The 27,295-nt window shown below is 55.9% G+C and overlaps 3 protein-coding genes across 7 annotated transcripts in view; 1 reads left to right on the top strand and 2 right to left on the bottom strand.

The window, feature by feature from the left end:
• Nucleotides 1-5,706, bottom strand: part of MYDGF (myeloid derived growth factor) — a 16,580-nt gene extending 10,874 nt beyond the window's left edge. Inside the window, exons 1-3 of the mRNA XM_032177696.2 lie at nt 5,496-5,706; nt 3,920-3,970; nt 406-467 (exon numbers count right to left, since the gene is read on the bottom strand). Coding sequence (XP_032033587.1) covers nt 406-467; nt 3,920-3,970; nt 5,496-5,669 — 287 coding nt within the window. The 5' untranslated portion in view covers nt 5,670-5,706. The remainder of the gene's footprint in view (nt 1-405; nt 468-3,919; nt 3,971-5,495) is intronic.
• Nucleotides 5,707-10,078: 4,372 nt separating this feature from the next.
• The window catches only part of DPP9 (dipeptidyl peptidase 9), a 49,206-nt gene continuing 31,989 nt past the window's right edge, over nt 10,079-27,295 (bottom strand). For 4 of the 5 annotated variants that reach the window (XM_032177658.2, XM_058428911.1, XM_058428912.1 and 1 more), the window contains 9 exons: nt 26,096-26,175; nt 24,767-24,919; nt 23,953-24,088; nt 20,521-20,666; nt 19,558-19,704; nt 18,376-18,528; nt 17,595-17,737; nt 14,589-14,700; nt 10,079-11,388 (listed from right to left, as the gene is read on the bottom strand). In XM_032177658.2, coding sequence (XP_032033549.1) covers nt 11,296-11,388; nt 14,589-14,700; nt 17,595-17,737; nt 18,376-18,528; nt 19,558-19,704; nt 20,521-20,666; nt 23,953-24,088; nt 24,767-24,919; nt 26,096-26,175 — 1,163 coding nt within the window. In that variant the 3' untranslated portion in view covers nt 10,079-11,295. Of the gene's footprint in view, nt 11,389-14,588; nt 14,701-17,594; nt 17,738-18,088; nt 18,224-18,375; nt 18,529-19,557; nt 19,705-20,520; nt 20,667-23,952; nt 24,089-24,766; nt 24,920-26,095; nt 26,176-27,295 lie in introns of those variants that run through there. The other variant, XM_058428913.1, reaches the window with a different exon arrangement.
• LOC116483549 (uncharacterized) lies at nt 19,721-20,510 on the top strand. Its single transcript, XM_032177692.2, has one exon. It carries the CDS (start codon nt 19,740-19,742, stop codon nt 20,454-20,456), a length of 717 nt encoding a protein of 238 aa, XP_032033583.1. The 5' UTR covers nt 19,721-19,739; the 3' UTR covers nt 20,457-20,510.

The raw sequence follows: 27,295 nt of genomic DNA, 5'->3' as shown, positions 1-27,295 counted from the left end.
AAAAAAAAAAAAAAGCCAAAAAGCCCTTTGGTGAGTTCGTGTCACCCTTAGGGGAGGGTGGAGCCCCTTGGGGCCTTCCTGGGCCCTCGCTGACGCTCCGCACCCTCTGAGCTGCTTCTCCTTTTCCTGGGACCTTGCCCTGCACAGGCTCCCCGTCTCCCCCAGACCTTCTCAGTCTCTACATCAGTGCACTTCCTTGGGGAGCACTCCCGCCCCAGCGACCCTGCCACCCCACACCTGCACATGCATGAGTCTCCCTGCTGGCCTGTCTTCCCCTCCAGGGGTGCAGCCCCCATCTGTCTGTCTGTCCTCGTCCCCTCTCATTCCCTGCCTTCCAAAGCAGCTCCCGAGGCCACAGGGCAGGCCAACGGCAGCCGGAAATGCTATCCCCACCCCGAGTCTCACCTCCAGATGGTGCAGGTGAAGTGCCGGTGGTCTTCGCTGGTCCCCAGACTCATCTGCCATTGCTGGGGACAGAAGACAGCGCGGGTCAGCCCCGGACACACAGCTGCTCTTGGAGACTTCAAGGTGTGCCTCTGATTCTATAGTCAGGCCACCTCTTCTGTACCTCCCGATTCAGGGGCTGGCCACTAAATCCCCTCCCCCGCCCTCCTGGTGGCCTGGGGTTTGCTGTCCATCTATGATCAGGGAGCCTGCCTGTACCACACCCTTCCCATAAAAGTGGTGCCTCTAATGAGAACTACCCCAAAGTGGCTCCCAAGGATGGGGAAATAGGAACAACGTTTTTTGTTTGTTTGGTTTTTTTTTTTTTTTGAGATGGAGTCTCTCTCTGTGGCCCAGGCTAGGGTGCAGTGGCACGATCTCACCTCACTGCAACCTCCACCTCCTGGGCTCAAGCGATCCTCCCATCTCAGCCTCCCAAGTAGCTGGGACCACACCCAGTTAATTTTTGTGTTTTGCAGAATCACTGTCTTGCCATATTGCCCAGGCTGGTCTCAACCTCCTGGCCTCAAGCAATCCTCCCACCTTGGCCTCCCAAAGTGCTGAGATTACAGATATAAGCCACCACGCCAGGCATAAGAACAACTCTTAAACACATAAAAAGATGTCCAGGTTGGGTGTGGTGGCTCACGCCTGTAATCCCAGCACTTTGGGAGGCTGAGGCAGGCGGATCACGAGGTCAGGAGATCAAGCCCATCCTGGCTAACACGGTGAAAACCCCGTAATTAGTGGGTGTGGTGGGGTGTAGTCCAGTATCGAGCCTGAGGAGAATGGGTCTGAAGAGCGCCGAGGCCCCCCCACTGCGGCCCAGCCGGGGCGCTCGCGAAAAAAAAAAAAAAAAAAAAAAAAAAAAGAAAAATAAAGAAACGCAAGCTGAACTACACTGAGATACCTTTTTCTCTCTCACAGGTCAGAAGGGCAAAAGCCCCCATCTGCTAACACACCATACGGGTGTGAAAACCAAGGCTATCCCAGGTCGTTGGTGGAGGTGCAACAGGTACAAGCAAAATGGAAAATGCAGGCTGGGCATGGTGGCTCATGCCTGTAATCCCAGCACTTTGGTAGGCCAAGGTGGGATGATCACTTGAACCCAGGAGTTCAAGACCAGCCTGAGCAACATAGCGAGACCCCCATCTCTAAAATGACCGGCATCTTGCAGGGTGTTACCACCGGGGAACCTGGTTAAAGGGTACTTGGATCTCTCTGGAGGATTTTTCTTACAAGTGAACGTAAATCTACCATGACATCAAAACATACAGTTTTACTTTTTTTTTTTTTTTTTTTTTGAGATGGAGTCTCGCTCTATCACCCAGGCTGGAGTGCAGTGGTGTGATCTCGGCTCACTGCAACCTCTGCCTCTCGGGTTCAAGCGATTCTCCTGCCTCAGCCTCCTGAGTAGCTGGGATTACAGGCCCGTGCCACCACACCCTGCTAACTTTTGTATGTTTAGTAGAGATGGGGTTTCACCATGTTAGCCAGGCTGGTCTCGAAATCCCAACCTCAGGCGATCCACCTGCCTTGGCCTCTCAAAGTGCTGGGATTACAGACGTGAGCCACTGTGCCCGGCCCAGTTTTACTTTTAAGAAAATGGACCCAGGAATCCCACTTCTGGGTGGTTTTCCCACAGATGTAACTGCACTTGTACAATGAACCCTGGCCAAGGTTATTCACGGACTGGGTTGGAAGTAACCCTCAATTCATTAGTAAGGGGCTGTCAACTCCATGTGTCCATGCGATTGAAGCGCTTTACATAGGATACAGAAAAATCGCTAGGAGGCCGGGCGCCGGTAGTTCACACCTGTAATCCCAGCACTTTGGGAGGCCAAGGCAGGCCGATCATTTGAGGTCAGCAGTTCAAGATCAGCCTGGCCAACATGGCGAAACCCGTCTCAAGGTGTTCACCGGGCTAGGCTCTCATTGGTAGCTCAAGGTCCTCTTCCAAGCTCTTGTGGTTGTGGCAGATTTCAGTTCCTCTCAGTTGCAGGACTGAAGTCTTCATTTCCTTGCTGCCAGCCAGAGGCTGTTCTCAGCTCCTAGAGGCCGCCTGTATTCCCTGCCCTGCAGTTCCCTCAAAGGCAGCAGTGGCGTATGTGTCCATGTGCTTCAAATCACCCTTTTATTTTTTTTTTTGAGACAGAGTCTCGCTCTGTTGCCCAGGCTGGAGTGCAGTGGCGCGATCCTGACTCACTGCAACCCCTGCCTCCCGGATTCAAGTGATTCTCCTTCCTCAGCCTCCCAAGTAGCTGGGATGAAAGGCATGTGCCACCACGCCCAGCTAATTTTTGTAGTTTTAGTAGAGACGGGGTTTCACTATGTTGGCTAGGCTGGTCTCGAGCTCCTGACTTCAGGTGATTCGCCAGTCTTGGCCTCCCAAAGTGCTGGGATCATAGGCATGAGCCACTGTGCTCGGCCCAAATCATTTTTACTGGCTCTTCTGCCACCAGCTGGAGAAAACAGCCAGCAAGGAAACAGGGACCTTGGTCCCCGAACCACAAGTAACTGAATTCTGCCAACTAAGAGCTGGAAGGAGACGATTCTTCTCCCAGCCCAGAGAGATTTTTTTTTTTTTTGAGACAGGGTCTTGCTCTATTGCCCAGTAGCACAATCACGGCTCACTACAGCCTCGACCTCCTGGGCTCAAGCGATCCTCCCACCTCAGTCTCCCAAGTAGCCGGAACCACAGGTGCACGCCACCACGCTCAGCTAATTTTTTTATTTTCTGTAGAGACGGGGCATGAGCCACCATGCCTTGCCTGTGATACCTTTTTTTATTTATTATTTATTTTTTGAGACAGAGTCTCACTCTGTTGCCCAGGCTGGAGTGCAGTGGCACAATCTGGGCTCACTGCAACCTCCGCCTCCTGGGTTCAAGTGATTCTCCTGCCTCGGCCTCCTGAGTGGCTGGGACTACAGGCATGTGCCACCATGCCCAGCTAATTTTTGTATTTTTAGTAGAGATGGGGTTTTGCCATGTTGGCCAGGCTGGTCTCGAACTCTGACCTCAGGTGATCTGCCTGCCTCAGCCTCCCAAAATGCAACGTATCAGCCTATGATACCTTGAGTTTGGTTTTATGAAGCACACAGCTGAGATGACCCAGACTTCTGACCTACAAAGCTATGAGATAATAAATGGGTGCTGTTTTAAGCCCCTAAGCTGTGATAACTTGTTGCACTGCATATAAAATTCAACATCCCAACAGATGCTCATGGGGATGGCAGACTCCCATCTCCCATCCCTCCTTTTGTCCAGACATTTGCTTGCTCTGTGAAATAATGACAGCAGAATCTGTCGTCACTGTTTAATGCCAATACTCTCCCTTTTTATTGGTTTAGGAAGAGTCATTCAATGAGTATAAGGTGATGTAGGTGAGACCCAACCCTGCTGTCTGCTACAGAACATCTCCATACAACAATGGATACTGTCACAGCAAGCTAGAGGGAATTTTGAACAACTCACCTCATTGGTCCCTCCTTGAGAGGCGTAAGTGAACATACACGTATATTTGTCCTAGAGAATGGAAGAAAAAAAAAGGTTTGGTAGAAGGAAATTTTTATTTTGTTTAAGAGACGAGGTCTTGCTGTCACCCAAGCTGGAGTACAGGGGCACAATCATAGCTCACTGCAGCCTCAAACTCCCAGGTTTAAGTGATTCTCTTGCCTCAGCCTCTCAAGTAACTGAGACAATAGGTGCGCAACCACCACACCTGACTAATTTTTTTTTTTTTTTTTTTTTTGAGACAGAGTCTTGTTCTGTAGCCCAGGCTGAAGTGGGATGATCTCAGCTCACTGCAACTTCTGCCTCCCAGGTTCAAACGATTCTCTTGCCTCAGCCTCCTGAGTACCTGGGATTACAGGCACCTGCCACCACACCCGGCTAATTTTTCCTATTTTTGTAGAGATGGGTTTTGCCATGGGACCTGGGGACCCTGGACAAGTGAAAACTTTTCTGAGCCTCTATTTTCTGTTTCTCTCTTTTATCTGAAGCACTTTCTCATCTGTAACTTGGGCCTAACATATAAAAGACTCAGCATCACACCTAGCTATAAGGAAGTAGTCAACAAACTGGCCTGGCACGGTGGCTCACGCCTGTAATCCCATCATTTTGGGGGGCCGAGGTGGGCGGATCATCTGTGGTCAGGAGTTCAAGACCAGCCTGGCTAACATGGTGAAATCCCATCTGTACTAAAAATACAAAAATTAGTAGTCCCAGCTACTTGGGAGGCTGAGGCAGGAGAATGGCATGAACCTGGGAGGCAGAGGTTGCAGTGAGCCAAGATCGCGCCACTGCACTCCAGCCTGGGCAACAGAGTGAGGCTCCATCTCAAATAACAACAACAACAATTATCCGGGTGTGGTGGCACACGCCGGTAATCCCAGCTACTGGGGAGGCTGAGGCAGGAGAATTGCTTGAACCCAGAAGGCTGAGGATGCAGTGAGCCGAGATCCCGCCACTGCACGCAAGTCTAAAAAGAAATAGTCAAAAAACAGTAAAGATACCGTTATTAGAGGCGGGGAAAGGGAGGCTGAGAGGGAAAGGGACTTTGCCGACAAGCTGAGTACAGGGCTGAGGGCCCGGCCTCATACCCTCGGTGAGGGGGGACCTTGTGCAATGGAAAGAAGGAGCACTTCCTCCTTCGTCGGAGCTGCAGCGACTGATTTCCTTCAGGCCCAGGAGGGCAGATACCCTTTAGCCTCCTGCTGCTCCCATCACTGACCCCTCCCCACCTCTGCGTCTGGAGGGCAGGGCTGCCTGGACACTCTAGGCAGGCGACAAGTGACAGGTGATCACGCCCCCTCAACGCCACCGGCGCCCACAAGGCCCCGCTCCCTATGAGTTCAGTCCTGCCCCAGTGATGACCCCGGCCTCACGGTCCCGCGCCCCCCACTCAGCCTCCGACCCTAACAATCCGCACCCCTTCTTCAGTACCCACCTCCGCGGTCCGCGCCCCCTCCTCAGGCCCCGCCCCCAATGCTCCGTGCCCCCTCCCCGGGCCTGCCAGCACTCAGATATGAGGGACGGCGGTGGCACATACCCCCGGGCCCACGTTATGGGAGAAGGAGTGCACTACGCCGCCGGGCCGCACGTCAAACGCCACCGTCGTGGGCTCGGACACCGCCTCCGCCGGCCTCAGCGCCACGGCCCCTAGGAGCAGCGCGGCCCACAAGCTCGCGCCGACGCCGTTCCACCCTCCGCTGGGCGCCGCCATGTTGGACTAAGATCCTCAGGGCAGGGGCGAGCGGACGGGGCGCAGCGAGGGACACGTGGAGTGTCCGCTGAAGGCCACGTCGGCGTCGGCTGTGCCACGTGACCCGGCACGCCCCGCCCTCTCCACCGCCCGGGGCAACCATGTTGTGGGCGGGACTTTTGCAGAGGGGTCGGGGCCGCCTAGGGGGCGGCCTCGTACCCTAGGGACCCTGCGTAGCACGGCGATCCTTGGAGGGTCCCTCAGGTGGTAATGGAGTTCGTTTTGCGGTCTCAGGGTCCCTCACCAGCCGTGTGACTGACTGCAGCTCTTTCAGTTATGGGATGTACAGGGAGTGAGGGAAATCGAAGGTCACCATTAGGCGAACTTCTCATAATCGTTACAGCCAAGATGTGTGTGCATCGATATTCCAAATTAGCAGAGGGAAAGTAGGATGAGAAGCAGGATACTTGCTTTTGTTTCCCTCTTGTTGCCCAGGCTGGAGGGCAGTGGCGCGATCTCGGCTCACTGCAACCTGTGCCTCCCAGGTTCAAGTGATTCTCCTGCCTCAGCCTCCCGAGTAGCTGGGACTACAGGTGTGCACCACCACGCCCGGCTAATTTTTGTATTTTTAGTAGAGACAGGTTTTCACCATGTTGGCCAGGCTGGTCTTGAGCTCCTGACCTCAAGTGATCCGCCTGCCTCGGCCTCCCAAAGTGCTGGGATTACAGGTGTGAGTCATCACGCTCGACCAGTGTGTGTATTTATTAATAGGATTATGTGGGTGTTCACTTCCTGGCTTTGATAACCTGGCTCGTCCTAGGGGTTACAGACGATGTTCACATTAGGGGGAGTTGGATGAAGCGTATTAGGAAACCCTACAGTTTCTGCAGATTTTCTGGGAGGCAAAAATTATTTCAAAATAAAAAGTTAAAAAGAAAATAATCCCTACCTCAAGGAGTTGTTGGGAGGATTAAGTGAGGGAATTAAGTTCCCACACCGGGACGAATGAACTGAGAATTATAAATTCTAGCTATTGCTATCATTAGATCCCAGGTTTTCAACTAGAGAAGGAAGTCATTCTTTGGTTACAAATGGCTTAACATTTCAAGAAAACACCAGTGGCCAGGCCTCGGGGGTCAAGAATTAAGCCAGTGTTTCTAGTCCTTCCCAACTGGCAAAAAACAGAATCCAGAGAGAAAACGTCATAGATGACTCCTAAGATGGGTTATAATTCACCCTTTGAGGAATTAAATCACTCTACTCCATAGCTACGGAGGGTGGTGAGCCCCAGGGAGGTGAGAAGGATCCCAGTGGAGGCTGACTCCTCTGCCAATGACGGAAGTCCAGGCCAGTTGCCTTTCTGCAGTGGCAGCCTGTTCTAAATTGGGATACCTGCTTGCGTTAGGAAATTTTTGGCCAGGCGTGGTAGTTCATGCCTGTAATTCCAACCCTTCGGGAGGCCAAGGTGGATGGATTGCTTGACCTCAGGAGTTCTAGACCATTCTGGGCAACATAGTGAGACCCCATTCCTATATATATATATTCATATATATGAATATATATAATCATAAATATATTTATATATATATATTTTAAGATATTTTAAGATTTTTTTTTTAAAGATAGCTGGGCATGGTGGTGGATGCCTGTAATCCCAGCTACTTGGGAGGCTGGGGCAGGAGAATCTTTTGAACCCAGGAGGCACAGGTTACAGTGAGCTGAGATCATGCCATTGCACTCCAGCCTGGGTGACAGAGCAAGACTCCGTGTTAATAAACAAACAAACAAACAATCTCTTCCTCCATGCAGCTGTCTGTTCCGGACCCATGAGACACTGTCTCCATAAACCGGACAAGCACAGTGCAGCCCTGTTCCTTAGGTGAGTGACACAGCACGGTTCCACTGATGGAGTCCCCATTACCTTACCACAGTGTTCAACTTTCAGCCTGTCACCATGAAGGATTTGATGCATGGCCGAGCTCTGCTGCTAACAAGGAATTTCAGTTGTGAGCTGCTGGGAGTCTGCTACGGAACCCAGGCAGGTTGTACGTATGCGTGTGCCTGCGTGTGTGTGTTCTTTCCAGAAAGGTTTCAGCCCCAAGTTTCACCCACCCACCACAAATCATCACACTAAAAGGATTAAAAGAAAAAACAAGGCTGGCCCCAGTACTTTGGGAGGCAGATAACTTTGAGCTCAGGAGTTTAAAAACCACCTGGGCAAGATGGCAAGACACCGTCCCTATAAAAAACACAAAAACATTAGCTGGGCATGATGGCTTGTGCCTGTAGTCCCACTTACTTGGGAGGCTGAGGCCAGAGGATCACTTGAGCCATGGAAGCAGAGGTTGCAGTGAACTGAGATTACACCACTGCACTCCAGCCTGGGTGACACAGCGAAACCCTTTGTCCAAAAATAAATAAATAAATAAAAAGAAAGAAAAAGAAAAGAAAACAAGGCTGGACACGGGGCTCTTGTAATCTCAACACTTTGGGAGGCCAAGGTGGGAGGATCACTTGAGCCTAGGAGGTCGAGGTTGCAGTAAGCTATGATTATACCACTGCATTCCTGCCTGGGTGACAGAGGAGCAAACAGCAAACTATTCCACAGATCCCACTAATCATGATATGAAATGTGTCAGTCCTAAAGGACAAGATTCGATCACACGAATATCAGATTTTTTATTTTATTTATTTATTTTTTATTTGAGACAAGGTCTTGCTCTGCTGCCCAGGCTGGAGTGCAGTGGTAGTTTCAGCTCCCTACAGCCTTAACCTCCTGGGCTCAAATGATCCTCCCGCTCAGCCTCCCAAGTAGCTGGGATTACAAGGCATGCAGCCCTCACCCGGCTATTATTATTTTTTTTTTTGTAGTGATGGGGTTTATGCCATGTTGCTGTGGCTAGTCTCAAACTCCTGTGCTCAAATGATTCGCCCACCTTGGCCTCCCAAAGTGCTGGCATTATAGGTGTGAGCCACTGTGCCTGGCCTCCTTTTTGTGTGTGTGTGTGTGTGTTTGAGACAGGGTCTCACTCTGTTGCCCAGGCTGGAGCAACCTCCTCAGCTCACTGCAACCTCCTCCTCCTCCAGGGCTCAAGCGGTCCTCCCACTGCAGCCTCCTGAGTAGCTGGGACTACAGGCGTGCACCATCGCGCTGGGCTCATTTTTCAATTTTTAGTAGAGATGGGGTTTCACCATATTGCCCAGGCTGGTCTCAAACTCCTGGGCTCAAGTGATCCGCTGGCCTCAGCCTCCCAAAGTATTGCCATTACAGGCGTGAGCCACCACACACGGCTTTTTTTTTTTTTTTTGGCTGACCTCAAATACCTGGGCTCAAGCCAACCTCTCGCCTTGGCCTCCTGATTAGCTGCGATTACAGGTGGAGGCCACTGTGCCTGAGTCCCCTAAATATCATTTTGTACTGAATTTTTTTTTGTTTTTATACTTCCTTTTTGATGTTGTTTTTTTGGAGACTAGGGTCTTACTCTGTCACCCAGGCTGGAGTGCAGTGGCATGATCACAGCTCACTGCAGCCTCGACCTCTTGAGACTAAAGTGATCCTCCAGCCTCAACCTCCTCAGTAGCTGGGACTTCAGACACATGCGCCACTACACCCAGCTAATTTTTTGTTTTTGTAGAGCCAGGGTTTCGCCATGTTGCCCAGGCTGGTCTCCAACTCCTGGACTGATGCAGTCCACACATCTTGGCATCCAAAAGTGCTGGGATTACAGGTGTGAGCCACCACGCCTGGCCTCGTATGTTTTTTTAAGCCCCCCCCCCTTTTTTTTTAAAGTGGAAATTTCCAAAGAATGGAGCAAGTGGATAAGCAGGGCAGTCCATCCCTGCTGTTAGAAATGGAGCCCACATGCCCCACACGTTGCCAACAGGGTCTCCTGGGTGTCTTGGCTGCTGGGACGATGTGAGGAGGGCCTTGGCTTGTCGTGGTCCTCAGGGTGCAGAGTCTCATGTAGAAAAGGAGGTGTTGGCCGGGGGAGGATCCAGCGGGGAGGATGCTGTAATTTGGGTTGTGCTAAGGCTCTGGGGAGCCCGGGGGGCCAGACCAGGCCACACACGACAGCCAGAGCTGAGTCCCTGGAGACCAGTAGACCTTCCTACACCAGTGAGGACAGGACTACCCTCATCAGGTGGCTGAAGCCATCCTCTTTGGGTCAATCTGATCAGGGCATGGTGCCCAGGCAGCCCCACCACCCCAGCAGTCCCCGCAGATGGCAGTGCCCTTCTACCGTGTCTTGTCTGTTGCCCCCCAGAAGCCCCTCCCACTCAGGAGCCCCAGGACTTAGAAGGAACCTCAGGCAGGTGACATGTTTCCATCTGGATCGTTTAATGTGTCTACTTCTTCCACGCATAATTATAAAAGAATAAGAATCGACAAAAATATTTTCTTTCCATAATATGTAGAGGTGGTTTGTTTCTTTTCTTTTTTTTTTTTCTTTTCTTTTTACTTTTTTTTTTTGCCCGCCCCTGGCAGAGCTCTTGGCGGGGAGGGAAGGGGAGGGGGAAATATAACCCTGAGGTGGGGATGGTTCAGCTCCCAACCCCGGAACCCCTGGTGTGTGCGGGCCAGGCAGACACATGTGGCCAGGCGGCTGGGCTGGGGAGGGGACAGCCGCCACTGACCAGCAGAGCGTGGAAGTTTGGTGCGTTTCAGTGCCTGCCTGAAAGCTTGGGGACAGGAGGGCTGTCTACAGGTGGTGCCCCCCGCGGGCCCTGGCCGCTTCCCCTGTGGGGCCCGCGTGACCCTCTGCTCGGGCCTGGGAAGAAATGGAGCCTACCAGGTGCTGGGTTGCAACCCCGCTGCCCGGTGTGGACCCCAAGTCTAGATTTAGGCACCCCTTGCTGTCTTTTATTTTTTATTTATTTTGAGACAGAGTTTCACTCTTGTTGCCCAGGCTGGAGTGCAATGGCGCAATCTCCGCTCACCGCAACCTCCACCTCCCAGGTTCAAGCGATTCTCCTGCCTCAGCCTCCCGAGTAGCTGGGATTACAGGCACGCGCCACCACACCCGGCTAATTTTTTGTATTTTTAGTAGAGACAGGGTTTCCCCATGTTAGCCAGGCTGGTCTTGAACTCCCAACCTCAGGTGATCCACCTGCCTCAGCCTCCCAGAGTGCTGGGATTACAGACGTGAGCCACCGCGCCCGGCCTGTCTTTTAAATAATTATGAAAAATATCCCCTCAAACAAAACACAAACATGAAGTGGGGGAGGCTGGCGGCGGGAGACAGGCAATTACATGCTTGGGTGCTGGGGATGGTGGCTGGCCGGGCCAGGGGACCGAGAGGTCACAGGGAGCCCCAGGCGGAGGGCAGCCCGCTCCTCCGAGTCTCTTCTGGCCTCTCCAGTGCCCATCAGCGTGTGACCTCCTCCTCCCAGAAGGCGGGGAGAGGAGGGGCTGGCCCGAGACCACCATCTCTCTGTCTCGGCAACCAAGAAGCAGCGGACATAAAACCCATTTAAAAAAGGATAAAAGGCGTCGGGGCGGTGAAGGCAGCAGCTCCTCGGGGCTGGCCAGCGCGGGGCGGGACAAGGTGCCTCACTGGGGCCCGCGGGCCACTCAGTCCCTCCTGCCTGGTCCCCGCGGAGGCTGCAGCCACTTGTGCTGTGATGTGGCGGCTCCCGGTGGGCAGGCTCAGAGGTATTCCTGTAGAAAGTGCAGCAACGTGACTTCATAGTGCTCGCCCGACTCGGGGCAGCGAATACTGTGTCTCTCGTTGGGGTAGATCTGCGGGGAGACAGGAGGCAGGGCTGGGGGGCGTGGCCGGACCACCCCCGTGTCCTAGGCTCCTCCCTTATTCTGGCTCAGGGCATCCGGAAAGGCGCAGGTGCTCTGAGGTCTGTGGATCTGGGTTTGAATTCCACCTCGGCTGTTGACTTGCAGTGTAACTCTGGGCCCCTCTCAAAAATGGGGTGAATCCGGACCTCACAGTCTTTGGGAGGGTTTGGTAAGACAAAGTTTACAAAACGCCTTGCGGTGTGCACTTGCACAGAGGAAAGATTTAGGAAGAAACCGTTTGCCTCTTTCCCCCAAACCTGCTGACGGGCGACCAACTCATCTCTGTGGAGGTGGCTGGGGCTTCAAGCCTCAGGGACATCTGGTGCCCTGGTCTCGAGCCATTTCCACTTTACCAAAAGGCATGTGACTAGCTCTGGGCCTTAGGACAGCTGCCTTTGAGGATTTGTGAAGCATTTTCTGAGTCCTCTTAGCGCCCAAGGGGGATCAAGCCAAGAGGCAGGCAGTAATGTGGAACTCCCCAGGCTCCAGAGACCTGGCCCAGCCAACGCCAGGCCCAGGGGTGGATCCACACGGGGGCGGGGGGGGTGGGAGGTGCAGGTCCTGCCTCTGGCCATGAAGGAGGGCTCTCGAGGCACTGACGGACAACCCCTATAGCTCCCCACTGCCCCCTAGGGGTTGGTAGGACCAAGGCATGAAAATAACCCCACGTTCTCCACAAAGAACCCTGACGCTGGCCAGTAGCAGGGGCAGGTTGCCCATCTATGCCACCTCCTGCCAGTGAGATGGGTTTCTGAATCATCCCCTCCTCTCCAGGCTACTGGTCCCCACCCTTGCCCATCACCCTGGGAATGCACCAAGCCACCCACTGGTTTCCCCTCCTCTACTCTTGCCTTCTTTAATCCATCCCTGGATGAATCACGAGTTTGATGACACCATCCCCAGCCTAGACCTCTGCAAGGACTTGCCAGTCTGACATCAAGACCACCTTCCAGGTCCTGCTGCCCCAGGCACTTCAAGGGCCTACTCCTTCCCCAGCCCGGGCAGTGGCACTCCCTGGGGCAGACTCTGCTGCCCTTGCTACCAGCCATATGTACATGTTGTGCCCATGCCTTTATGCCACTCTCGGTCCCAGTTGCCTGGTTACTTTTTCCTCTTGGGCTAAGAGGGCAGAGAGAGGGTCTGTCTGGCTCCCCAGTGAGCTTCCAGACCAAGCCCAAGGCCCGGCATGTGACAAATGTGATTTGTGCATAAAGAGGGCCTGGGGCTGCCAGCCACCTGGCCCAGATGTTTTGGGGTCTTTGAAACGGAAGGTGAGGTGCACTCTATCTGTCCCACACAATGCCATGTTCCCACCTCAAGGCCTGTCTCATCGCATGTTCCACTTCCTGTGGGGTGGCAGTGAGACAGGACCCTGGGCCCACCCTGCGTGCTGAATGCTTTTCTTTTTTCTTTTCTTTCTTTTTTTTTTTTTTTGAGACGGAGTCTCGCTCTGCCGCCGAGGCTGGAGTGCAGTGACGCAATCTCGGTTCACTGTAACCTCCGCCTCCCAGGTTCAAGAGATTATCCTGCCTCAGCCTCCCGAGTAGCTAGGACTACAGGCGTGTGCCACCACACTTGGCTAATTTTTGTATTTTTAGTAGAGACGGAGTTTTGCCATGTTGGCCAGGCTGGTCTCAAACTCCTAGCCTCAAGTGATCCACCTGCCTCGGCCTCCCAAAGTGCTGGGATTACAGGCGTGAGCCACCACGCCCGGCCTGAATGCTTTTCTGACAGACCTTGTTTGGCCCCAGCAGCCTCCGAGGAGGCCAAATTATCATGTCCGTTTCAAAGACGGAGAAACGAGGTGCAAGGGTGAATGCTGTCCCAGCTACCTGGCCCCTGGGAGGGCAGTGGGCTCGGGTCTCAGGCTGGGAAGAGACATCCGAAGTTCCATTCCAACCCCGCCTGACATCACCCCCTGGGCTGCTTGGGATGTGAGGTGTCGGTGGGGGGCACTGCCAAGAGATCAACTCATCACCCCACAAGGCGGCTCTGCCTCCCTCCTGCTCTGCGGCCCCATTTCCCTGCTTTGTTGAAAGGCAACAGGACGCTCCCTACAAGACAGAGCATGCCAAGGCGCCCCGGAAGCAGAAATTGTCTGCAGTCCACAGGTAATAAAACCTGGCCCTCTTGCCTCCAAGATACCTCCGGAATCTCCCGCCGGAACAACTATGGACCACGTCCCACTGTCCCTCATAGGCCGTCTACAAAGCAGCCAGAGAAATGTGGGTCAAACGGCAAGCCGCCCAACTCTACGCTCTGCTCACAAGCCCGGGTCACCTCCCACTACCCTCAGTTGGAAATCCAGCCGAAGCCCCGCCCCCACGGAGGCCCCGCCCCTCTATGGCAGAAGCTCCACCCTCCTTACTGAGGCCCCCCCTTCCTCTACAGCGGAAGCCCCACCCTCCTCACCACTGAGGCCCTGCTCCCCGACCGAGCACCACCCTCTTCACTACTGAGGCCCTTCCCCACACCGAGCCCAACCATTTACTGCAGAAGCCCCACCCACCGTAACACTGAAGCCCCGTCCCTCTGCAGAAGCTCCACCCTCCTCGCCATTGAGGCCCCGCCCATAACCATGCCCACCCCTTTGGGCAGAAGCCCCGCCCACCTAGACGGAGCCCCACGTTGCTGCCAAGGCTCCACCCACTCCCCCACGCTCCTCCCGCTCGGTCCCCCAAGCCTGGCTGGCTCCACTCACTCTAGCACCATTCCCTGCTGCCTCCTCAGGGAACCCTTGGCCCCAGCCCCTTAGTTAAGGAGCCTGCTAGGGCCTTCTGCACTCAGCGGTTTCTTCTACGCAATTTCTCAGTTTCAAATAAAGCCCGTCTGCGGGGCAATTTCGGTAGGGGTTCCTCCCTCCATTAGACCCGGAGCAGGGGTGGGTGTGGCATCCCCCCCCTCCCCCGACCCTGCGCTCCCAGCACCGAAGGCAGGCGGAACCCTGAGCTGTCAAGACAGGACTGATACATCAATGGCCCTGGGAGCTGGGAGGGCAGGGACATAGGGCTGTGGGGTGGGGGGCTGGGAGCCCCAGATCCCCCAGGGAGCCCCTGATCACAGTGGGAAGCCACCCCGCCCCGTCCCAACTCCAACTCCCAGGGCTCTGTTGGCTCGGGGAGGGGCCGAAGCCCCCAAGAGCCACCCACCTGGAGCTGGTAAGGTTTTCCTGCTCGGATCAGTTGGGAAACGAGGAAATTTGTGTGGAAAAAGTGCACGTTTTCGTCCAGGAAGCCGTGGAGGATAAGCAGGCGGTTGGGCCTGGAAAACAGAGGGGGAAGGGTCTGAGGCCAGGGATTGTCCGCGGGGTAGGAGGGGAGCGGATCACAAGGTCAGGAGTTTGAGACCAGCCTGGCCAACATGGTGAAACTCCGTCTCTACTAAAAATATATTAAAAAACATTAGCCAGGCATGGTGGCAGGTGCCTGAAATCGCAGCTACTTGGGAGGCTGAGGCAGGAGAACTGCTTGAGCCTCAGAGGCAGAGGTTGCAGTGCACCGAGATCGCACTGCACTCCAGCCTGGGCGACAGATCGGGACAGCGTCTCAAAAAAAAAAAGATCAGCTGAGTGTAGTGGTGTGCCTGTAAGTCCAGCTACTGGGGCAGGCTGAGGCGGGAGGATCACTTGAGCCCAGGAGGTGGAGGCTACAGTGAGCTATGATCATACCACTGCACTCCAGCCTGGTTGACAGAGCAAGACCCCATCTCTAAATTAAAAACAAACAAACAAACAAACAAAAAAACCCAGGCCGGTGCAGTGCCTCATGCCTGTAATCCCAGTACTTTGGGAGGCCAAGATGGGTGGATTGCTTGAGTCCAGGTGTTTGAGACCAGCCTGGGAAGATGGCAAAACCCCGTCTCTACAAAAATATTTAAAAGTTAGCCAGGCGTGGTGGTGCACACTTATGGTCCCAGCTGAGCCTGAGGCAGGAGGATCACCTGAACTCTGGGAGGGTGCAGTGAGCTATGATAAAAAAAAAAAAAAAAAATGCTGGGCATGGTGGCTCACACCTGTAATCCCAGCACTTTGGGAGGCCAAGGCAGGTGGATCACTTGAGGTCAGGAGTTCCAAGACCAGCCTGGGCAACATGGTGAAACCCCGTCTCTACTAAAGATACAAAAATTAGCTGGGCGTGGTGGTGCATGCCTGTAATTCCAGCTACTGAGGAGGCTGAGGCACAAGAATTGCTTTAACCCGGGAGGTGGAGGTTGCAGTGAGCTGAGATTAAGTCACTGTACTCCAGCCCAGACGACAGAGGGAAACTCTCTCAACAAAACAAAAACCCACCTAGGTCTGCTGCTCTCTGTGGTCTGGAGTGTGGCCTGGGCTACTGGTGAGGCCAACACGCAGCCTCACCAGAATTGGCTGCCCTAGCCCTTCCTGTCCGATACGGGAGCCAGTGGCCACACGTCGCCATTGAAATTCCGGTTTACATTCATCCAAATTAACTGAACTTATAAACCCATTGAGAGAGAGCACAGATCAGTGGCTGCCCCCGGACAAGGAGTGACTGCTAAGGAATGGGAACAGGGTTTGACGCTGCAATGCTGGAAAGGTTCTGGAACCACTGCAAATGCACCGAGGGCTGCTTTAAGGTGACTTTTAGCTTCTGTGAATTTCACCACAATAAATTATTATTATTTTTTGAGACAGAGTCTCGCTCTGTTGCCCAGGCTGGAGTGCAGTGGTGCGATCTTGGCTCACTGCGACCTCACCCTTCCAGGTTCAAGCAATTCTCCTGCCTCGGCCTCCTGAGTAGCTGGGATTACAGGTGTGTGTCACCACACCTGGCTAATTTTTATATTTTTAGTAGAGATGGGGTTTCACCGTGTTGGCTAGGCTGGTCTTGAACTCCTGACCTCAAGTGATCCACCCACCTCAGCCTCCCAAAGTGCCGGGATTAGAGATGCGAGCCACCGTGCCTGGCCTATTATTATTATTGTTTTTGAGACAGTTTCTCTCTGTTGCCCAGGCTGGAGTGCAGTGGCATGATGTTGGCTCACTACAAACTCTACCTCCCGGGTTCAAGCGATTCTCCTGCCTCAGCCTTCCGAGTAGCTGGCATTACAGGCGTGCACCACCACGCCCGGCTAATTTTTTGTATTTTTTTGCAGAAATGGGGTCACACCATGTTGACCGGGCTGGTCTCGAACTCCTACCTTAAGCAATCCTCCTGCCTTGGCCTCCCAAAGTGCCCAGGCAGACTTCTTTTTTTTTTGAGTCGGAGTCTCGCTCTGTCGCCCAGGCTGTAGTGCAGTGGTGCTATCTTGGCTCACTGCAAGCTCCGCCTCCCGGGTTCACGCCATTCTCCTGCCTCAGCCTCCCATGTACCTGGGACTACAGGCGTCCGCCACCACACCCAGCTAATTTTTTGTATTTTTAGTAGAGACGGGGTTTCATCGTGTTAGCCAGGATGGTCTCAATCTCCTGACCTCGTGATCCGCCCGCCTCAGCCTCCCAGAGTGCTGGGATTATAGGCGTAAGCCACCGCGCCTGGCCCATGCGCAGGCAGATTTTTAACCCCCTAGGTGACTGCATGGGACTGCAGGGAACGTTTTCTGGAGATGTGCCAGAAAATGGGAACACTGTTTTCTCTCCATCAGAGAATAAAACCCATGTCAAAAGCATAAAATGGGACATCTGAGCTGGTCCCTGGCCCTGTGGACGTCTATGTCCGGAAGCACAAGACAGAGGCTGTGATGGGGCCTCCGGCAGGATGCAGCACAGGGGAGTCGGGGAGGCTTGCCTGTGAAAAGCAGTGACTCGAATTCCCTCATCTTTCCCGGGGCAGGGCTGGGAGCCTCCTTCCCCAGACAAGCATCCCCGGGTGCCCCTTCCTGCAAGGTGCAGTGAGGAGGGAGGGTGGGCTGGAGGGGACTGTGAGGCACATGCAGGCAGACGCCACCACAGGAGCACAGAGGGGAGGTGGGAGCATGGCCTGAGGCTCCCTGGGCGCGGCCAGCTGGGCAGGAAGGCACCCTGATGGAGACAGCTGGTGCCGGGGTGCAGGAGAAGCCCTGGGGAGGAGCGCAGGGCAGGGCGGCGGAAGCCCTGGGGGGGAGCGCAGGGCAGGGCGGCGGAAGCCCTGGGGGGGAGCGCAGGGCAGGGCGGCGGAAGCCCTGGGGGGGAGCGCAGGGCAGGGCGGCGGCCTTACTCATTAGGCAGCTTCTCCACGTGCAGGGCCACGGAGCCCGCCTCATAGCCATGCTGGTTGTTCTCAGGGACGTCCATGTAGCGCTCAGTGTACCCTGTGTCGTAGGCCATCCAGACAGTGACCGGGGCGCCCGCGATGGCCACCTGAGGGACACAGCCGACAGATGGGGGCAGAGAGAGAGAGAGAAACAGGCGTCGGGTCCTACAGCCAGCATCAGCCGCTGTCCCGGGGCCGCCCTGGAGCCCGTGAGGAGCGCTCATGCACACGGGGCCAACAAGGGAGGGGCCCTCAGACCGCGTGGCCCCCGTGGATGGTGCGTGGCTCAGGGGTGGGCAGGGCGCCACAGGCGGGCAGGTGCGGCCCCTCCCCGCCGCCACAGAGGGCCGGGTCCCACTGCCCGTCTGCCTCCTCCTCCTCCTCATCGCCGCCGCCCCGCAGTGCCCTGACTGCCGCCGGCCTGGGGCCCCCCCGCCGCTCTGCACACCATGCCCCACCTCTGCCCATCCGAGGCCGGGGTCCCGGGCTCAGCCTCCCACAGAGAGCTGCTGGCGGGGTTTTGTGCAGCCGGATGCCATCCTGCGGTCGGCGGTGGCGGGCAATGAGGAGGGGGGCTCGGCCCCGTGGGGCTGCTGCAGGGAGAAACAGCCACGTGGCAAGGCCCCTGCCGAGGCGCCTCCCCGGGGGGTGGGCTCCGGGTGGCGCGGGCGGTGGGCGAACGCGGCGTAGATGGGGAAGGGGGCAGGGAGGGGCGCGGCTGAGGCCGGCCAGGGATGGGACCCACCTTGAACACCTGGGGCTTGTGGATTAGCCCCATGAGCGAGAGGAAGCCCCCGTAGGACCAGCCATGGATGGCAACTCGGCTCAGGTCGACGAAGCCATACTTCTCGGCCACAAATTGCAGGCCCTCTACCTGGTCCTCGATCTCCACCTGGCCCTGAGGGATGAAGCCGGGCACCTCTCAGTGGCCTCCTCCCGGTATTTCCCTCCCCTGCAGTGACACCTCTGCTCCTTTCAGGGCGTCTCTCCCTCTTGGATGAAAAGTGGTTCGCTGGCAGCCCCCTGTCCCTCCAGGCCCTGCCAACCCTGCCTGCTATCTGGGGGTGGCTGGACAGATCCAGCAGCCATCCTGCTCTGCCACCACCCAGGTGAGTGGCTCTGGGAGCTACATCCCCTCTGAGGGCCTGTTTGCCCATCCCTAATAAAGGGACATTAACAGGAAAAGGAACCATTTTCCAGAGGGCACGAGGAAGAAAAAGACAGGGGTGCCCAGGCGACTGAGCCATGGGGCCCACTCATGTGAATGGGATGAGGGACCCTTATAAAAGGGCCTGATGAAGGGAGGTCACACCTTTTCCGCCCCTTGCAACCCCTCTGCCGTGTAGGAGGCAGCACGGGGCCCCTCTGGAGGGTTTGCCAACCAGGCATCCTTGTGGGAACAGAGAGTAGCCCTCCCCGACACAGCCCTGCCTTGGCCTTGGACCTCCCAGCCTCCAGAACTGTGAGAGATTTTCCTTCTTTATAAATCCCCAGGCTGTGGGGTTTTGTTCCAGCAGTGCAAAGGGGCCGAGATGATCGCCATCACCACCGTCGTCATCGCCACTGTTGGCACAACTTCCATGGCCACCGGCCCTGTCCAGCCCCGCCCTTGGGAATTCCTGCAGCCCCGGGCAGTCCTGCGGTGTCTGGCTGCATCTGGGTTGCAGCCTCTTGGGTTCTGTGTGCTCAGGCACCAGGCAGCATGAACAGATGCCTCTGTCCCTGCGGGGCGCAGCCCAGAGCTGAGCAGCAAAGCATACGTCCCCTTTTGTTCTAAAAGGCCACCTCATTGAGCTTGCGTCACCCCAGCCAGAAGCGCCCTTCTGCGGGTGGTATTCCAGAGCCGCCCCCACGCCCCGCACCCACACGGCCCAGGGCTCCCTTCTCGAGACTGGAAGGACCCAGAGCAACAGGGAGGAGTTGTTACCATTTGGTTTTTCAGGGCCCCTTCGAACCGAAGCCCTCGCTGACAGGAGCCCCTGCCGTCAATCACAACCACAGCGTAGCCCAGGGAGGCCAGCGTGTTGAGCCGCAAATACTTGATGCCTTTGAAGGAGTTATTCACCAGCTGCACCTGTGGGGAGGTGAGGGGCAGCAGTCCAGCAGGAGATGCCGGGCAGGACGGGCCGGGCAGGGGAGATGCCAGCGGGCTGGGGACCGGGCCGGGCTGGGGCCTTAGAGCCTAATGAAGGCACCTGTGCTCCGGAGGCTCTGGATAGACACCTGGGAGTGACAAGGCGGGAGGGGCCCACACTCGGGACCTTGCTAGGAAGAGGGAAAGGCCCCTGTCAGGCTCTTTCTCAGCTGGGCCACTGCCCCAGTCCTGCCTGGAACAACCACGCTGGCATGATGGACATTGGGGTGGCTCATTCTCGGGTGAGGCCATCTGGGCACTGCAGGGTGCTGAGCAGCCACTCCAGGCCAGGAGAACTCCCAGTGGTAATGAACCACAAAGTACCCAGACATCGCCCTGCATCCTTTTTGGGGACAGAGCTGCTCTGGGTAAGATGTGCGCCTAAGATGGTCCACCTGCCAATCTGCTGCCTACTCCTGACCCCTGCTCCAGGAATTGGGCCCAGGGCCCATGGCCACCTCTGTACCAACCTGGAGACTGGGAGGCTTCCTAGAGGAACAGGGGAGAGTCAGCAGGCGGAGGGGGAAGGGGAGGCCGTCCAGGAAGGGCGGGGAGCATGCAAACGGGCACAGAGGCAGGAGAGTGAGGGGCCCCAAGGACCCTGTGTAGTCAGGGCAGGTGGGGTGGGCTGGGACACCAGGCAGGTGGCCGGTGAGCCTCCTCTGGTTGACCATTCTACAGCTGGCGCTTGAGTGGGGATGGGGAGTCCTCGGGTGGATGGTGGGGTTGGGGCCTGCAGAGCATGTGTGCACCCACCTGGGGGCCTCCATACACAAAGAGGACGGTGGGGTGCTTTTTCCCTGGCTGCAAGGCGTGGGGCTTGTAGATCATGCCGTAGAGCCGCACATCCGAACGCGTGTGGAAATGGAAGATCTCTGGAGGCACGTAATCCGGGGGACAGCCTGCGGGAGACAGGGCGGCTATCTGGCTGCCCAGGGAAGCCACATCTGGCTAACACCCTTGTTCTCCTGCCCACCCCAAGCCTCGGAGGGTAGACCAAAGCACCCCCTCTTTTCCTGGGCTTCCCGAGAATTGATAATTGAAAAAAACATTTTTTTAAATTAAAATAAGATTTGTACAGTTTTTGTAGAGATGGGGTCTTGTCTCCCTGTTGCCCAGGCTGGTCTCGACTTCCTGGCCTCAAGTGATCCTCCCACCTTGGCCTCCTGAGTAGGGTCACTGCTATTTTTGCAAAGCAACAGTTGTCGTCCAATTAAGATGGTGGGGGTTTTTCTGCTTTTTTCTTTTTCTTCTTTTTTTTTTTCAAGATAAAGTCTTGTTATCTCGGCTCACTGAAACCTCCGCCTTCCTGGGTTCAAGTGATTCTCCTGCTTCAGCCTCCTGAGTAGCTAGGATTATAGGTGCACGGCACCACGCCCAGCTAATGTTTTTGCATTTTTAGTAGAGACGGGGTTTCACCATGTCGGCCAAACTTGTCTCGAACTGCTTGTATTTTTTGTTTTTTTTATTTTTTGAGACAGAGTCTCACTCTGTCACCCAGGCTGCAGTGCAGTGGCACGATCTCAGTTCACGGCAACTTGCGCCTCCCGGGTTTGAGCAATCCTTCTGCCTCATCTTCCCAAGTAGCTGGGATTACAGGTGCTCGCCACCACGCTTGGCTAATTTTTGTACTTTTAGCAGAGATGGGGTTTCTTTTTTTTTTTGAGACGGAGTCTCGCTGTGTCGCCCAGGCTGGAGTGCAGTGGCGCAATCTCGGTTCACTGCAAGCTCCGCCTCCCGGGTTCACGCCATTCTCCTGCCTCAGCCTCTCCGAGTAGCTGGGACTACAGGCACCCGCCACCACGCCCAGCTAAGTTTTTTCTATTTTTAGTAGAGACGGGGTTTCACCGTGGTCTCGATCTCCTGACCTCGTGATCCGCCCACCTCGGCCTCCCAAAATGCTGGGATTACAAGCGTGAGCCACCGCGCCTGGCGAGATGGGGTTTCACCATATTGGCCAGGCTGGTCTCGAACTCCTGTCCTAAGGTGATCCACCCACCTCGGTCTCCCAAAGTGCTGAGATTACAGACGTGAGCCACCACACCCAGCCATCGAACTCCTGACCTCGGGTGACCTGCACACCTTGGCCTCCCAATGTGCTGAGATTACAGGCGTGAGGCACTGCACCTGGCCCAAAGTTTTTTCTTTAAATAAATGTATGTAGGTAAATTTTGGTGGGGCAATTTATAGGAAGATGAGTAAAGGGTACTACAGGTCTAGGGGTAGCAGAAGTTTACTGTGGAGGGCCAGATAGCAAATATATTGGGCTCTGGGAATTGGGTGTGGCGGGACACATGCTCTGTGCCGTGTCTCTGTGTCATCTGCTGTGGTAGCGCTAATGCGGCCACAGACCACAGAGGGACTGCACATCGCTGGATTTGGCAGCAGTTGGCCTGCTCTTAATGCAGGCAGTCTTCAAACGTGGCACAGATTGGGAGTTTCAGGAAACAGTGCCTCGTTCCCCAGGGCACTGAGGTTCTGGTCTCTGCCCCCACTGCTAGGCTGGGTGCCCTGCTGAGCCCCTTCCCCTCCCTGACCCATCTCCTCATCTGAAGCCAGGCACCCAGCTCCTGGCGGTGTCGGTGCAGACAGGAGGGTGAGGACTGGGCTCTGGAGGGAGGCCTGGGATCTGTTTCTGCTCAGGGGTGAGGGCATCACAAAATGCTTTCCAGCCCACGGAATACTCCGCATATGCTGGAAATTCGTTGTGTCTAGAATGTTCTGGAAACCCACCAACACGGCAGAGACAGGGCCAGGGTGGGTTGTCCTTGTACTGAGTGATGCCTGGGAGCCCAGCAGTGTGCTGACCTGCTGGTTTTCATCCTACACTCTGTATATACAGTTTCATTGATAAAGAAACACTTCATGGGGATACGCTGACGTGTGTAACGGAGCCAGCACTGGAACCTGGAGTCATCAATGCAGGGTCCTGGCCAACCTCCAGGTTCTGGGCAAGGTGTCAGGTTGTCTCATTTCCTGAGGCCCCCCGTGACTGACCCCTTGCTCCTTTTCCTGATAAAGGCCTCGGAGTGTCGGGTCTGAGCAGGTGCTGCTGTGGGCGGCAGCCTCTGGGCACGGGACACCATAAAGGGCCCTCTGCATGCTGCTGTGGCCAGGACTCCAGGGTCCTGGAGAAGGTGAAGTGGAAAGCCTGATAACCATGGTGGGTTTCAAACCAGTGTGGGTGGACTCTGGCATCCCGGCCACCCCTGCATGGACCACCACTGTTCAAAAAAAATTTTTTTTTTTTTAGACGGAGTCTCACTCTGTCGCCCAGGCTGGAGTGCAGTGGCGCGATCTCGGCTCACTGCAAGCTCCACCTCCCACGTTCACGCCATTCTCCTGCCTCAGCCTCCCGAGTAGCTGGGACTTCAGGCGCCCACCACAACGCCTGGCTAATTTTTTGTATTTTTAGTAGAGACGGGGTTTCACCGTGTTAGCCAGGATGGTCTCAATCTCCTGACCTTGTAATCCGCCCGCCTCAGCCTCCCAAAGTGCTGGGATTACAGGTGTGAGCCACCGCACCTGGCCCAAAATGTTAATTTTTAATTTTTTTTAGAGTCAGGGTCTTGCTCTGTTGCTCAGGCTGGAGTGCAGTGGTACAATCACACCTCACTGCAGCCTCCAACTTCTAGGCTCAAATTATTCCCCCCACCTCAGTCTCCTGAGTAGCTAGGACTACAGGTGCATACTACTACACCCAGCTAATTTTTAACATTTTTGTAGAGGGGGTTCTTACTATGTTGCTCAGGCTGGTCTCAAACTCCTAGGCTCAAGCAATCCTCCTGCATTGGCCTCCCAAAGCATTGGGATTACAGGCAGGAGCCACTGTGCCCGCTGATGAAAATGTTTACTTGTCACCTGCCCACTACCCTGGGAGCTCCCAGTGACAGGGTCTGTGTCTCACTGGTTACCATTTTGGCAGGGGGTTGGCACGGAGCTGCATCCCTGCTGGGTTCTGTGCAGTCCAGCCCTTTACTGCAGCTCGGACCCAGGACCGTCTCGGACGGCAGGGGCTGCTGCTTATGTCCTGTGACGGGTTCCCGGATGCCTGGAGGGGCCTGGGTGCTGTGGGAGGCCAAGCAGGCCGGCTCCAGGCCTCTGACTCTTACCCCAGCATGGGGCCCTTGTCCCGTTTTACAGCCAGGCAGGCGGAGGCTCCCGTGGGGTGGGGCAGAGGCTACTCACTGGCTGCCTCCATCATGCTGGCCCAGAAGCGGGGCTGCTTGTGCAGGGGGTCGTCATCAGGGCCGCTCAGCTTGTAGACGTGCACGCAGGGCGGCGTGCTCACGCTGCTGTAGTGGCTGACGAACATGTCGAAGTTCTGGGGGTGGAATGGGGTGATGAGCTCCACGGGACGCCGCTGCACCCTTTCCACTGGGTGCCAACTGCAAATCCGGGGTAGCTTCCCTCCCGCCTGCCCCCATCCCTCTGCCCCTGCCTGTCACGAAACCTCAAAGCTCTACCCACTGCTGCAAGAGGGGCACCACTGCCATCACTCCATTCTGCAGAGCAGGAAACTGAGGGCGGGACAAGTCCGTCCTCCAGCCAGGGGCCCGTGGACAGTCACCGACACCCTGGATCTGCCAAGGGCTCTGCCACAGCACAGGCCTGCACACTTGCTGCTTCCACAGCTGGCAAACTGCAGCCGACTCATGCCCTGGACTAGGGGTGGCCCTCTGCATGGCCACCGCCTGACATTCTAGAATGTTCTGAGAGGCTAAGGGCCATATCCCACTGCACACAGAGCGGCAGAGCCCAGGCTCAGCAGACAGGCACTGTGGGGCTCCACCACTTACTACCCTGGGAGTGGTGGTGGGCAATTCACTCTCTTCCCTGCCTTACCCAGGAGGCAGGGGTGGGCACCACCTGCCCCAAGGCAGCTATGAGAATGTGAGATCATGAGAATGACCCTGAGTGCTGTGCCCGGCCATCAGGGACTGCTCTGGCTGGGAGCTGCTGGACGGGCACAGGGCGGTGCCGTGAGGCTGGGCAGTCCCACCTGGCTCATGGAGCAGCTGTGGGAGAAGCCAGGCGTGGTGAGACGTACGATCTCACCGGCTGCCTCATAGCTGACCACGTAGAGGTGGTGCTCCAGCGGCGTGTCCTTGGTACCCTGGAAGTACACCAGCTTGGTCTCCTCGTTGACCCAGATCTGCAGGGGACAGGGGGTCCTCGTGATGCATCCCAGATGCCCGTGGGCCCACGCCCCTCTCCACGCCCCACAGGAGTAGGCCCCATGTTCCTCGGACTGGGGACACACGCTGTTCTCGCCCAAGTCTGGCTTTAGGGCTGGAGATGAACCATCCCTGAGAGATGCGCTTATCTGGCCCCATGGGCTGGGAGCAGCCCCTGGTCGAGCTAAGAACTGCGCGTCCTCAGGTGGGACCTGGGGCCTGCACTCCACCCCAGATGGCTCTTTCCCGGCTTGAACTGGGAGGGCCCACCAGAGCCAGGTGGGAAGGCCAGGGAGGGCACCGTGCCCAAAACAGAGGCTCAGGGGAACCCAGCAGTCCCCAGCCTGGTCAGCCATTCCTCCGACCCAGGTGCTTGGGTTCAGAAGTGGCAGGGCCCTACCTTCCTGTGGGAAGCCCCGGTAGGCCCCGAAGTGGCGTCTCCTGGAGGAGCGGGAGGGCAGCCTGCACTGCGTGGAGCAGCGGGGCCCCTCCTTCACCTGCGCCGGGACACTAATGGTCTCGAAACAACTGCTGCTGCCCGGGAGTGAGCAGGCTTTGGCTGATGCCTGGAAAGGAGCCGGGAGGCCTCAGAGCGCCAAGGAAGGAGAGGGCATCACCCCTGTGCCCAGGGCCTGAGAGGCCAGTGGAGGCAGCTGGAGCATGGGGTGACCAGGGACCCCAAGACGTGAAGAAACAGGATAAGTGGTCTCCCGGGACAGCGGGGCACAGGCTTCCACTGGGGGGCGCGTCGTGCCCCCAACAAGGCAGCTGGACACATGGCCCCGGACGGCCTGCAAAGGACACGCTTCCTCTTTCAGGATTTCTAAAAGGCTTCCAATGTTTTCCTTAATTTCAGGGTGAAAGGATGAAGCACGTGAATGGCACAACGTTCAAGATGAGACAGGGAGGTGATGAAATGATTGGCTTGTGTGTACGGTAGACACCGTGCTGAGGCCTGCAAACTGCTATAAAGCAGAGTCCTCACAGATCTGTGCGCGTGTGTGCAAGCACGTGTGAGTGTATGTGTGCGTGCAAAAATGAGTGTGTGTGAGAATGTGTGTGTGAGTGTGTATGCGCTTGTGTGTGTGTGTGTGTGTATGTGTGTAAAACACACATGTGTGGAGCAGGGGAAGGCTGCAACGAGACCCTGGTACCTTGGAGCCGTGCCTCGCCAAAACCTCCCATTCACCGCTCGTCAGAGCAATCTCTTCCTTAACGGGGCACTTAAATTCATCTGGAAGGAAAGAAAGAAGGGAGGTGAAGGGGCCTGGGAGGTGATGCAGGTGCCCAAAGGCACCCAGGCCAAATTCCACCCGAGCAGACTTGCCATGGAGCCACTGAAACCCCGGCTTGCTGTGAACTCAGACGCCAGCGTCAGACCTGGCTGTGAACTCAGGCCACCGCGTCAAACCTGCCACATGGGCGAGGAAGCCTGCGGGGCCTGTTCCTGCCATGTGGATGGCAGGCCCAGTGTTTCCCATGAGAAACCAGGAGGCCCCTGGCTCACTCCTGTAATCCCAGCACTTTGGGAGGCCGAGGTAGGAGGATTGCTTGAGGCCAGGAGTTTGAGATCAGCCTGGGCAACATAGTGAGACCCTGTCTAAAAGAAACCAGGTGTGGTGGGTTACCTGTTGTCTTGATTCAGTTTTAGAACCCTCCAAAGGCCACATGACATCTGTGTCGAAGGGGGGGAGGTCTGGGCCCATGACCTCTTAGGACACATTAGGACTTTGTAAAACCAGACTTATTTTTATTTATTTATTTTTTTTTTAGACTCAGTCTTGCTCTTGTCGCCCAGGCTGGAGTGCAATGGCGTGATTTCGGCTCACTACAACCTCCGTCTCCTGGGTTCAAGTGATTCTCCTGCCTCAGCCTCCTGAGTAGCTGGGATTACAGGCGCCTGCCACCATGCCCAGCTAGATTTTGTATTTTTAGTAGAGATGGGGTTTTACCATGTTGGTCAGGCTGGTCTCCAACTCCTGGCCTCAGGTGATCCACCTGCCTCAGCCTCCCAAACTGCTGGGATTACAGGCATAAGCCACCAAGCCCGGCCGATTTTTTGTGTTTTTAGTAGAGATGAGGTTTTGCCATGTTACCCTGGCTGGTCTCGAATTCCTCCCTATTCCTCCAACATGCCAGGAACAGTCCTGCCTGCCCCAGGGCCTTTGTATGGGCTGTGGCTCTGCCCAGAGCCGTGGTGTGGACCCCTCACCTCCACAGCATGCTATCCAGAGACGTCCTCATGCCTTCCCGTTGTAGAAAGAAGGCCCCTCACCCTCAAGCCTCTCGCCCGACTGCATTTCCTTCCACCACTCGCATCACACCAGAGGCAGCACCTGTTTCTGGAATACTGC

Source organism: Hylobates moloch, unplaced genomic scaffold (genome assembly GCF_009828535.3).
Source record: "Hylobates moloch isolate HMO894 unplaced genomic scaffold, HMol_V3 SCAFFOLD_15, whole genome shotgun sequence".
NCBI classification, from domain to species: Eukaryota; Metazoa; Chordata; class Mammalia; order Primates; family Hylobatidae; genus Hylobates; species Hylobates moloch.
This window is presented reverse-complemented; position numbering and strand designations above follow the sequence as displayed.

Excerpts from the sequence above, each read along its gene's own strand:
- LOC116483549 (XM_032177692.2), top strand. The coding sequence starts at position 19,740 with ATGCCGGGCAGGACGGGCCGGGCAGGGGAGATGCCAGCGGGCTGGGGA.